General features: G+C 51.6%; 1 protein-coding gene across 2 annotated transcripts in view; it reads left to right on the forward strand.

Moving 5' to 3' along the window:
• The window catches only part of ARFGAP3 (ADP ribosylation factor GTPase activating protein 3), a 31,564-nt gene that overhangs the window by 2,143 nt on the left and 16,492 nt on the right, over positions 1-12,929 (forward strand). For both annotated transcript variants that reach the window (XM_029078774.2, XM_029078773.2), the window contains exons 2-9: positions 887-1,005; positions 2,328-2,400; positions 4,475-4,606; positions 5,132-5,215; positions 5,983-6,079; positions 7,956-8,012; positions 8,778-8,824; positions 9,797-9,939. In XM_029078774.2, coding sequence (XP_028934607.1) covers positions 887-1,005; positions 2,328-2,400; positions 4,475-4,606; positions 5,132-5,215; positions 5,983-6,079; positions 7,956-8,012; positions 8,778-8,824; positions 9,797-9,939 — 752 coding nt within the window. The remainder of the gene's footprint in view (positions 1-886; positions 1,006-2,327; positions 2,401-4,474; positions 4,607-5,131; positions 5,216-5,982; positions 6,080-7,955; positions 8,013-8,777; positions 8,825-9,796; positions 9,940-12,929) is intronic.

Here is a 12,929-nt window from a genome sequence, read left to right on the forward strand (position 1 = left end):
CTGGGCAGCACCTCAGGGGCAGGCCACCCGGGCTGGCAGGAAGGCAGTAACACGTGTGAGTGCTTCTGGTCCCTAGACCATTGGCATTCGGTGTGTGTAGCACTGTAGCGAGTCTTCCCTCCCCCAGAGATGTTGATGGCTGGCGGGTTGGCACTAAGGGAATCCTGGATGTTGGCATACAGCAGGAATTGTGGTGTCTAAAGAAGCTTTCCTTGATGGTTCTGGTCACCCGTCGGCTGAGATCGGAGCCAGTTCTGGGGGATGGACCCATGGCCTTAGAGTTTGGGAAGCCCCCGGAGCTGTTCCCCCCAAACGTTGCTCCACAGGCACGCTGTACCGCGTGAGAGCCTCGGCCCGGGAGCCGTGAGCTGTGAGCCACTGGCTGTGGGCCCCGTGACAGTGTGTGGGGGTGCCCGGGATCAGTTGTCAGAGCTATGGTGGGGGGTGTCCGTGAGGGAGTGTAGTGTCTGTTAACAGCAATATGGGCCTGGGTGGGGGTGCCCGGAGGAGAGTCGGAGGTCCATGTTACAGCAGAGGGGACTGGTGGGGATATCTGAGAGAGTGGGATGACTGTCACAGCAGTGGGGACTGGTGAAGTGTCCGTGAGAGAATGGGGTGGCTGTTACAGCAGTGGGGACTGTGGCGGGGGTGTCTGTCAGAGAGTGGGGTGTCTGGAGCTTTGATTTAAAACCTAGACAACTGGTACCCTTGCAAGTCCTAGTTTAAATTGGTTTACTTAGAGACAATCAGTATAGCTGGAAGAAAGGGTCGGGCATGAAGCTGGGGCCCGGGGACTGAATTTGCAAGAGTTTTCTGCCCTGCAGCAGGAACTCGCCATTCAAACGTTTGAGTTTCATGGGGTCTCGTGGTGGGGGTTGTCTTCCAGGTGTGCTTTGACTGCGGCGCCAAGAACCCAAGCTGGGCCAGCATCACCTATGGCGTGTTTCTGTGCATCGACTGCTCTGGGACACACCGCTCTCTGGGTGTCCACTTGAGCTTCATACGGTGAGCTCTTCTGCCCTTCCTTCTGCCTTCCCTCATTTCTCAGCCTGGGTGTGGGCTGGGGACCGAGCGCCTCCCTCTTTCTCTTCCTCACGCTCAGCTAGGGGTATCGTCCGGGAGCCAAGCCACTGCCCCTTCTCCCCCTCATACTGCCCTGCCACTGCCCTGATGGGTCATGGCTCGGAGCCTTTTTCTCCGGTGATCCCTGACTCTCCCTTCCTAGGAGGCTGCGGATGAGAGGGAGCAGGCTGAGCAGCGTGGCTTCCATCCTGGGGATTTTGGTTTGTTCTCTCCTGGCTGAGATAGAGGCCCAGTGCCATTGGGCTTCCTACTCTGAGAGGACTTTGTGTGGGGCTCCCCAGGGAGGTGGAGGTCCCGTGCCCCGAGGCTTTGGCAGAGCTGCATAAGCTGCTGCTTTCTCGGGTGATGGAGGCCCAGCAGGAAGATGGTTACCCACAGGGTGCCCTGACCCAACCCAAGCACTGAACCGTGCTCCTCCGCCTGGTCTGCGGGCCGAGACCAGGCAGTCCGGTGGGTTCTCCCCGCCAGGTCGGTCCCCCTCGGACTCGGGTGATCCGTGGGGCCCGTTGGAAGGGGTCTACGTGGCTCCGGCATGGAGTGTCACGGATTCTGGTCGGTGCATCTGCTGGCCCTGCTGCTCCCTCCGTGGCCCCGGATCACCCGTGCCCCTGCGGCCTGGTGACTGCACCGGCCCAGACGCCTGAGCTGCCCGGTTTCAACATGTCTCTCGACCCGTCTCTCCTTTCTGGGGTGCCACGGGGGTCAAGTCAGACGTCTTGGAGTGGATGGTCCGGAATTAACCGACCCAGTTTCTTCTTCCACGATGGATGCTGGGGAAATCCTGCTTGGGACATCTGGGGGTCGGCTGAGGTCGGGCCTTTGTCTCTGGCCAGGGTGGTTGTCAGGCTCTGCTGGGAGATGCTCAGTTGTCTGAAACCTTTGCCTTCATTTTCTGGGTCCTGACCTGGGCTCAGGCCGTGAGAGGGTATCACTGGGCGGCAGACCAAGCATTCTCCTGAGGCCCAGCCCCTGGAGAGAAAATCCATGCTGACCCATCAGCTCTAAATTTGTCTCTCTCCAGTCCTCCCTCCCCGACCATACCCACACCTCCATTCATAGATTGTGAACTCCTGGAGGGACAGGGCCCATGTCCAATTCCCAGCCAGGTGTTCTTTCCCAGTGCTTAATACGGTGCTCTGCACACAGTAGGCACTTAATAAATACTATTATTACTATACTCTAAAATATCCTTGTCGTCACATTTCTGAGTCAGGTGCTTAAATTGGAATCTCTCTTCGTCCTAGGTCAACAGAATTGGATTCAAACTGGTCTTGGTTTCAGCTGAGATGCATGCAAGTCGGAGGGAACGCCAATGCCGTAAGTGTCTCCTAGAAACCACAGCCGCCCCTGCGGAGAGCCTGGCTCTCGTTAGCGGCTGTTCGTGGGGTTGGACCAGGCTCCCGAGGCAATATGGGACGCGGTCAAAATGAGCTTTTCAAGGAAGCCCCACTTAACGAGGGCTTGTTTTCATGTCTTTGGAGAAAAGATCACGTGGAGCTGAGGTTTAGAGCTTGAATTTGATTTCGAGGGCTATAGTCAAACCACCAAAAGCAACAAAAGTCCTCAGATTTCTTCGCTTTTCACGTCACTGTTTTAGCACAGAGTCAGGATGATATTCTCCTGAAATTCTTTCTGGTGGGAAGCGATTGGTTTTGAGTCGTCCAGTGAGGTGCCACCTCAGACTCTCACTGACCGAGCAGCTACCCTGAGGGTTTTGTGTGGCCGATTTGGAAAAGAGCCCAGATTCCCAGTGGGTCCTCGGCCCCTTCCAGAGGCAGTCGTTGGAGGGGTTTACAGGGCAGTTTTGGGCTAAAGTCACCCTACTTTCCCCCGATCCAAAAAGGGGATCATACTCACCTCTAGAGATTCATTCATTCAGTCGTATTTATTGAGAGCTTACTGTGTGCAGAGCACTGTACTAAGCACTTGGAAAGTACAGTTCGGCAACAGATGGAGACAATTCCTACCCAACAACAGGCTCACAGTCTCGAAGGGGGAGACAGACAACAAAACAGCACAAGTAGATAGACATCAATAGCACCAAAATAGATGAATAGAATTATAGAATTATATACATTATATACTTATAATATAGAGATGTTGCAGCCAATGCAGTCAGGACAGTGCTACTGACTAAATTAAGAAGAAAGAATGAATCATTGCCCGGGACCAGTCCGTTGAGGTGAACAACTCCAGAATGACCAAGACCTGGGCTCCTGCTGTCTTCCTTCTGTAGATCCGCCACCTCCCTGAGATTTTACACCTATAGACGTTCGTTTGCCAAGCGGGCCCCCTGGGAAGGGGCTCCAGGGTCAGCCCCAGTGGGTCTGCTTATCGGGGACCTTCGTCCCTCTGTTACCCAATGTTTTTCAGTCTCCAGCAATGTTTCCAAGCTACTGTTGATTCGTTTACCACGCACTCTTTCTCGTTATCATGGTCAATCTCAGTCCCAATGAAAGAAGCCTTCCACTGCCACTCAGATTCATTGGCACAAAGTAGGCTGATGCACTCTCGCTCACTCTGGGGTGGTGGGGTGGACTGGGGACCCACCTATGTCCAGCTCTCCCCGTAATCTGGTGATGATAATGATGGTTGTGAGATTTGTCGGACACTGTGCTTAGCACTGAGGTAGATCTGCCCAGCTCTCCCATTCCAGAGGCTACTCTACTGACCAGCCCACGTCAAGGAAAACTTGAGCTCTGGTTTGCGCTTTCTCACCTGCGTTTCTTGCGACCCTGCAACCGTATCCCAACCGGGCAGGCGTGTCGTCGGAAGAATGATCCCGAATCCTCAGCTGGGCTCTAGCCTCACGTTCCCAAAGAGTGTATGCAGCTCTAGGATCAAGGGGACCGGAACCCATGTCTCTTCGGCCCCCTTCCCTGGGTGGAAGGAGAGCATGCCACTGCCAGGTGGTCAGTGCCCTCGGCAACTGCCTGCATCCAGGGCCGTGGGGTGCAGGTGTGGTCCAGGCCAGGACTCTCATGCCTGTTGACCATTCCCAGAGTTGAGGGGGAATTCTAGAGGGGCACAGCAGCTGGGGGGAGTCTTGGAGAGGGAGCGGTGGCTCAGAGATGGCCCCGGGCAGCACTGGGCACAGGTGGTCTTGCTGTCCCAATCGATCCCTGTAACTGATGCCTGCAACTGCTGAGCAGGCAGATCATCGCCCCAAAGCCACAGCCTCGTTGTTCGAGAGAGTCTAGAGCCCAGAAACTTCCTCCCGCAGGCTTGTCAGCCGGGCCACCACAGATTTCTGTACATCTATGGGGAGCCCGATTTTAGGTGATGTGTCCGCAGTTCCTATTTCATTGACTTGGTGGCCAGGGACTGTCGGCCCCAGTTGAGTCGGAACCTTGCCTTCTCTCAGTACATTTCTGTGCCCTTCCTTTTTCAGACATCTTTTTTCCACCAGCACGGCTGCACCACAAACGACAGTAATGCCAAGTACAACAGTCGTGGGGCTCAGCTCTACAGGGAAAAGGTTAAGTCTCTCGCCTCACAAGCAGCCAGGAAACACGGCACAGATGTAAGTCACGTGGGACTGGCGTTTGGGGGTCAGAGAAACTGAGGACTTTTCAGCAACGCATTCCTTAAACCTCACTGATTTTTAATGAGTAGTTTCTTGATTGCTATCATCAGAATCCTGAATCAGCACAATCATGTCACAATCTAGTGGCAAAAGGAAACCGTGTTTTTATACATTTTGTTCCTCTTGCAGTGCAATTGGAAGAGCAAACAAGGAAATGCTAATTATGTGAAGGAATCTGATTTCCAAGTGACACATAGCTTTGCTTTTCCTGCAGAGGAGAAAATTATGTCTTTCTTTATCCTCTTTTCTAAATAGAATTGAAAACTTTAAAATAAGGGAAAAAACCTCAACCAGTTCACCTAGAAGATATTGCAGGCAGTTATCAGGCAGTTTACCAAGGTCTACAAGGGTTGCGAAAAAGGAACTGGGTCAAGTGCATTAAAATTCCTCATCAAACTGGGAGCATGGTATCGGGACCATTGAACTCCGAGAACCACATCCCGTTTTGTTTTCTTGTTCCAGTTGTGGCTCGATAGCTGTGCAGTTCCACCCGTGTCGCCTCAACCCAAAGATGATGACTTCTTTGCATCCCACGTGCCTACCAAGGTCTGGAACAATCTCTAGGATGGGGTCGGGGAGGGCCACCGCGGGCATCATGTTTCCTGAAGAGTCATTAAAACCAAAAACTTGGAGCTTCCAACACAAGCAAGCACGGTGAAGATGTCCCCGCAGCCCCTGAATAGTATTCGTAAAGATAATAACATTCACGGTAGTATTTAAGTGCTTACTCTGTCCCAGCCACTGCACTAAGCGCTGAGGGTAGAGACAAGATAATCAGGCCGGTCACAGTCCTTGTCCCACATGGGGCTCACAGTCTAAGTCTGAAAGTTGATAAGTCTTGGCCACAGGTCAACATGCTTTAACAGGTGTTTGAAATATGGAACCCTCTGGCATTGGGGTTCACACTGAACAAAAACTAAACCCAGCTCCACAGAATGTTCAGTAGAAGCATTCTTTCTTTTAATTTCTTCTCTGTTGCTTCTGGGACGGTGGTCTCCAGGAGAACTTTCAGTTGAATTCCGTAGTTAACATGGAATGCAGCTAGGGGGAATAGAGATACTTCAGGTGTTCTTTTCTGGGTTGTTTGTTTTTTTTGGGGCTGTGCTGATGATTATTGTCAAAGCAGTTCTGAAGCTCAGAATTTATTATTGCTGCCCCAGAAGTCAAAATACAGTGTTTTCTTCTTCTGTATCCTGTTTGGCCCAGGAGGTGGCTATTGGCTATTTCAGATTGGACCCCTTCCAGTTTAGGACTGGCTGGCTCTGGAGAGAGCCTGCCCTCCTGCTCATTAACAGCTGTTTGGCTTTGTCCAGGTGAGCAGCGAAGAGTGGGCAGCGCCATCACCAGAACCACCACCCGAGCCAGTTCCTTCAAGGACCAGACCGTCGGACCTCAGCCCAGAGACCAAAGGTATTTGGGGAGCTGCTGCATCACAGTTCCAATTGGCAGGAAGTGGTTTCCTGCTTCCTGAAAGAGCTCCCACATTGTAACGTTCATTCAGAGCTCATGACTGAATTTTCATTCCAGACCTCAAAGAGCGTTATCTGGGCCAGGAAGTAGGCTTTTCTCAGGCTCGGGGTCCTCTGACCAGCAGGATCTGTGTTAACTTCACAAGAAGTAGTTCATTTGATGGACTGTACTGAGTGCCCCCTTAATGTTAGGCACTGATACTAAGTGCTTGGGAAAGTACAACAGGAACAAGACTCAAATAGCCTGCCATTTAAGAGTTACAGTCTAATGGGAGCGACAGACAAAACCCCAATGGGGAAAACCAGCAGAAGAACAAGGAAGTTCTGAGAGCAGGAAGTGAAAATATCCGTAGGTGCCCAAGTGTTGAGGACAGAATCAGAGCTCCGTAGCTTTTTGGCAGCTTTTTGCACCTGCTCAGTCTAAAAGTGCAGTGGATTTCCCAGAGCTGCAATGGATCCTGGTGACCAGCCCCTCCTCTGTTACCCAACCTGTGTAAATCTCCACTGTCCCAGAATAAAACTAGGAGATACCGCCAACCTTTCTGGGGGAGGTGAAGTTGAGTGCAGCAGAGATGGGGAGCTGTCAAGAGGCCCCCAGGAGGCAATGGGGAAGGTGAAGGAGGAAAAGCTTAAGAATTACACTCCAAACCCTAAGACCAGTCTGGAAAATAAACACACACACACATCTCCCCTCCCTCCCTGACCCCCTCTTCTCTCCCACTCTCTCCCTCCCTCTTTCTCCCTCTCAGTATTTGTTAAGCACTTTCTATGTATCAAGCACTCTTCTAAGCTTATCAATCATATTTATTAAGTGCTTACAGTGTGCAGAGCATTGTTCTAAGTGCTGGGAAGGTTACAGTATGACAGTATTGCAAGCACATTCCCTGCTCACAATGAACTTACAGTCTAGGTAGGAAGATGGACATTAGTCTAAATAAATGTTATGGATATGTACATAAGTGCTTTGGGACTGGGAGGGGGTTGAATAAAGGGAGCAAGTCAGGGAGATGCAGAAGGGAGTGGAAGAAAAGGAAAAGAGGGCTTAATCAGGGAAGGCCTCTTGAAGGAGATGTGCTTTTAATAAGACTTTGAAAAGGGGGAGAGTAATTGTCAGATATGAACAGGGATGGAGTTCCAGGTCAGGGACAGGATGTGGGCAAGTGGTTGGCAGCGAGATAGGTGAGATCAAGGTACAGGGTGTAGGTTGGCATTAGGGGAGTGAACTGTGGATGTAGTAGGAGAGTAGTGAGGTGAGATAGGAGGGGGCAAGGTAATTGAATGCTTTAAAGCTAAGGGTAATAATAATAATGTTGGTATTTGTTAAGCGCTTACTATGTGCAGAGCACTGTTCTAAGCGCTGGGGGAGATACAGGGTCATTAGGTTGTCCCACATGAGGCTCACAGTTAATCCCCATTTTACAGATTTCTGTTTGATGTGGAGGTAGATGGGCAACCGCTGGAGGATCTTTGAGTGGGGAAACATGGAGTGAACAGTTTTGTAGAAAAATGATCCAGGCAGGAGAGTGAAGTATGAACTGGAGTGGGGAGAGACAGGAGGCAGGGAGGTCAGCAAGAAGGCTAATAGAGTAATCAAGGCGAGATAGGTTAAGCAATTGGATTAACGTGGTGGCTATCTGATCAGCAGAAGCCTGTGTGCTACCAGGACAGAACCGGAAGGTGGGAGTGGAGAGAACTTGGGGAGGAATTAGGTAGTGACCAGGAAAGGTACAGCGGACTCCCATGTCTGTGTGATCTTTATGGGACCAGGGCACCCTGGCCATGCTTTGGACAGTCATCTCTGCCTGCTGCTCTTTCAGGTGGAGATCAAGGGCCGAGTGTCGACTGCCTGAGTGTGTCCCCGAAAACGGCTCTAGGTAACGGGGCCCAGGCCCTGCGGTGGGGAGTCCGGGGGTTGGCCTGTCTTTCTGGGTCCCATTCAGCCAATTCTGCCTTGTCCCCTGCAGCTTGGTATCCATGCCCCCCTCTAGCCCCCCCCCCCAATTCCTGGTTTTCGGGATAAGACCCGGCCCATCCGGCAGAGGGTAGAGGATTGTTTTCCGAGAGAACGTTTGGGAACCCCTGTCCGCCGAGGGCTCTGAGTGCGTTTTGTGCCACAGCCGAGCCCCACCAACACCAGGGCGTGCTTATCCCAGGCTCCAGGCAGGAAGAGCCAAACCGGTCATGGCTGGGAGCGAGGGTGAACCCCACCCTCTGCAGCTCTTCTGAGACCTTCGGCCCAAACGGAGCCAGTGCACATGCAGATCACGGGGCTTCACATCAAAGAGCCATCTTCTGGGAAGGCTCTGGGGGGCAAGTGTTAAACAACACCCCCATCTCCCCCATGCTGGGCTCCAAGAGCACTTTGGAAATGAGCTCCATTGGTTCCAGCTAAACGTTTGGCATCGCTGGCCCCAGACGGCTCTCCTTCTGCAGGGCGACCATCTGGGATCCTCCTCCCTGGCCTCTGGGTGCAAGAGCTGGCTCTCGTGCTCGAAACTGGAGACTTTTCTTGTGTGTCCAGTCTGGTCCGGGGCATCTCCCCCAGGGCTCACGCCCAGGAAGCTCCCAGACAATATGTCTTCACTAAATGCCAGGACTCCTGTAAGCCTCTCACTCTGAATGATTTTTGTGTTTTGCAGAGGTTACCTCTATTATAAAAAAGAAACCAGGTCAACTTAAAAAAGGGGTAAGATGAAAATGGGGAATGATAATCGTCATGTCTGCTTGTCTGTCAGCTAAGTCAACCAGTCTGCCCTTTGGGGAGGTTCCTGAGTCATTGTCTGACTTTGTGTTTGGTAATTAATGTCTTCTTTCACTAGAATTCGTACTATTTTCAGTCAGCCAAACACTCAATACAATGCTCTCCAAACAGTATAGGCGCTAATAAATACAATCGAGTGAATGATAAAGATGTTTTTAACTGGGAAAGATTTAACAGATAAAAAGTCCCAAAATGTTTAGTTGCTCTATCTGCAGGATATCTCCTTGTGGGCAGGGAGTGTGTCTACCAACTCTGTTGTATTGTACTCTCTCAAGCACTTAATACAGTGTTCTGCATATAGTAAGTGCTCAATAAATACCATTGATTGACAATAATAATTGTATTTGGTAAGCACTTACTGTACGACAAGCCTTGTTCTAAGCGCTGGAGTAGATAAAAGATAATTAGGTCAGACACAGTCCCTTTGCCACAGAATATTCACAGTCCGTGTCCTTCCCGCACCACTGCTCCCTTCTAGACTGTAAGCCCACTGTGTGCAGGGATTGTCTGTCTTTATTGCTGAATTGTACTTTCTAAGCACTTAGTACAGTGCTGTGCACACAGTAAGCGCTCAATAAATACGATTGAATGAATGAAAAGGGAGAACAGGTATTTCATCCCCATTTCGCAAATCAGGAAACTGAAGCACAGAGAAGTTAAGGGGTTCACCCAAGGTCCCACAGCAGGCAAGTGGCAGGGATCATTTAGCCAATCCCTCCAGGTAGAGGCACAGGTTTGCTGCATGTTTCCGTTGGCACCTCCCTGCCACCGAGGCTTTGCCGAATCTATATTCTGACCATTTAATGGATGTTCTCTACATGACAAAACCTTCCAAAGTGGCCAGGGAGGCCGAGACCAATTGAAGACAATTCAGTGTCTGCATCTTCCTCTTTCAAGCTCGGGGGCAAAAAAGCGGGCCTGGGAGCCCAGAGGGTGAGCAGTACGAGTTTCAGCGAGATGGAGAAACAGGCCCGGGCTGGCGACCAGCTCAAGGAGCAGCAAGACCAGGCTTCCAAGAGGACGGACAGAGAAGAACCCATGTGAGTGGGACCGATCGCAGAAATCCCCTCGGGAGGGTGCGGATTTGCCCGGTCACGCTGGGGTGACCCCTTGGGCAAGGCTGCATTTCATCAAGTGACCAGCGATTCTGAGTGCGGCCTTTAACCGGTCCAGCGGACGGTCGTGGAGGGAAGCGTTCGTGTTTCAGAAGCCCACGTGGGAGGTTGGGGCCGTGGGTTGGGGGGAGACTGCGACCCGATGGAGTGTTAATCTGCTGACACGGATGGAGAGAAGCCCAACAGGACACCGTGTAGTCGAAACGTAGATTGAAGCAGCGTGGAGAGGGGCAGGAGTTTGAATTAGCAACAGTTCTCTCTTGCTTGCGGGGGTATCTTCGAATTGTCAGTAGGGGGCCTCAGCTGCTCACCATTTTAAAAAGTAGCTGGCATAAATGAGAGGCATCCCTCCTTTTCAACTCCTAAAAAACCCGTTTGATCACTGCAAAGACGGGCACGGCCCTGGCGCAACCCCTAGGGGATCTTGAGCCGGCTATCAGGGGGTTTTTCTCAGTAAAATAGACCCTCTCTGATCAGAAATTTCCATCTTTAGTTTTCGTGTCCTGCCTGACTCGTCGCTGGAGTTGAGGCAGGTCTCCACTAGGGGTCAGCATTCAGCTCGCTGGGTGGGCGGGAGCGAGCCCTCCTTTGGGGCCACCACGGACCGTATTTTAAAAAATACAAAAAATAACTGCCGCAATTGTTATTTTTAAAAATAACTCCCAGGTTTAGCCGTTTTTAGAAAGTTTAGCAGGCGAGTGCACCCTGATAGTTATACTAGTAGATTCGGTTGGAACTTTTTTCTTTTTTTTAAATAGTATTTTTAATGCTTACTCTGTGCCAGGCACTGTACTAAGCGCTGGGGTAGATAATAATAATGATGGGATTTAAGTGCTTACTATGTGCAAAGCACTGTTCTAAGCGCTGGGGAGGATACAAGGTGATCAGGTTGTCCCACGTGGGGCTCACAGTCTTAATGCCCATTTTACAGATGAGGTAACTGAGGCATAGAGAAGTGAAGTGACTTGCCCAAAGTCACATAGATACACGCTAATCAGGTTGGACACAGTCCATGCCCTATATGGGGCTCACAGCCTTAATCCCCAGTTTACAGGTGAGGTAGCTGAGGCACAGAAAAGTGAAGTGGCTTGCTCAAGGTCACAAAGCAGACAAGTGGTCAAGCCGGGATCAGAACCCAGTTCCTCTGACCCCCACGCCTGGGCTCTTTCCGCAAGGCTATGTTGCTTCTCGCATTTCTACAGGGCTCTGCCTGTGTTTCAGCACTGTTACACCCCAGCTGCTCCTACCGGAACTCTGGCCCCTCGGCCGGGCCTTTCCCGGGCCTCTCCCACCCTCCAAGGTGCAGCAGGGGGTCGCGGCAGCAAAACGTCCCTGGGAACGGCTCCCGGGAGCTGCAGACCTCAGCCTGGGCCCCAAGTGCTAGAGAGGTGGATTGTCTGATAGTGGAGTTGGCCCAACAGGCTGCCACTCTACTGGAATGAATCTGGAAACTAAGCCGCTGCTGCCCACTCGAGAGCGCGCTGGCCTCTGTATCATCTGCAACATGAGGATTAAGACCGTTAGCCCCTGTGAGACAGGGACTGTATCCGGCCCTATTTGCTTGTATCATCCCAGCGCTTAGTACAGTGCCTGACACAGAGCGCTTAACCAATACCAAAATTTTTATTAATCCTGGTATTTATTGAGTGCCCACTTGGTGCAGTGCACTGTACTAAGCACTTGAAAAGGATAATAATAATAATGTTGGTATTTGTTAAGCGCTTACTATGTGCCGAGCACTGTTCTAAGCGCTGGGGTAGACACAGGGGAATCAGGTTGTCCCACGTGGGGCTCACAGTCTTAATCCCCATTTTACAGATGAGGTAACTGAGGCACCGAGAAGTTAAGTGACTTGCCCAAAGTCACACAGCTGACAAGTGGTAGAGCCGGGGTTCGAACCCATGACCTCTGACTCCAAAGCCCGTGCTCTTTCCAGTGAGCCACGCTGCTTCTCAAGCAGCAAGGATGAAAGGGTGGGGGTCGATGGAAGCTATCCCTGGCCCCCATTGGCCACATAGCCAAAATAGGTTGTCTGGGGTCACCGCCTGGCAACCCAACTTGGCTCTGGGGTGGCAGCCCAGCTCTCTGGGTGGGCATCCTGGAACCAGGCACTGGGGAGGTAAGGGAGGTAGGAGTGTGGAGCTTTGCGCTGCCTCAGCACCAGATGCCATCGGCTGAAGATGCTTGGAGTTCTGATTGCCCTGTTTTTTGTTTTTTTTTGAGTAATGACTTCCCCAGTGGCAAAGCAATCAGTTTGCCATACCAAAGTATGGCCACCAGCACAGAGTGCTTTTTAACAGGGGAGTGAGGATTTGCATTTTCAAAATAGTGCCAGTTTCAGAATGCAAATTTCCAAATCAGCGAGACATTTCCACTCTATTTCCTTCTCTCTCAGCATTTCCTTTCCATTCACCTTCTCCTCTATGCAGTTCTACTCTTGGAATTACTTCTTCCACTTGTGGGCACTGGAGAGCCCTCCCCTTCTCCCCCAGCCCCCCTCCCCCAAAAATACATGCATACACGTGTTGGGACAGCTGTGGCGGAGCCAGGGGTTCAGCTTGATCAATGCAGGAATTGGTATGGCAGCGAAGTTGACCTTCCCCTCCCCAATTCCCGAAGGCATGGAGGGGCCACCCGCTTCCTCCACCCTGGTTGGTGGTAGAAGGCTCCAGGCTGCCAGTGGCTTTTCTGCTTTTCCGGCCTGATGGCGATTCAAGGGCACCTGGCTGCATTTTCTGATGAGCACTGTCTAGGGCTAGGGAGCACTGAGCCGGTAGGTGCAGGCACTGATGGAGAAATCCTGCCCCGCGGGACACCTGGGACTGCACTTGCATTCAGTGGCAAACGCCAACAAGGCCCATCAGGTCAACGTTAGTCCAGTTGCGGCAGACCAGAGTGGGGAAAGCCACAGGCCC

This window comes from Ornithorhynchus anatinus, chromosome 14 (genome assembly GCF_004115215.2).
Source record: "Ornithorhynchus anatinus isolate Pmale09 chromosome 14, mOrnAna1.pri.v4, whole genome shotgun sequence".
NCBI lineage: Eukaryota > Metazoa > Chordata > Mammalia > Monotremata > Ornithorhynchidae > Ornithorhynchus > Ornithorhynchus anatinus.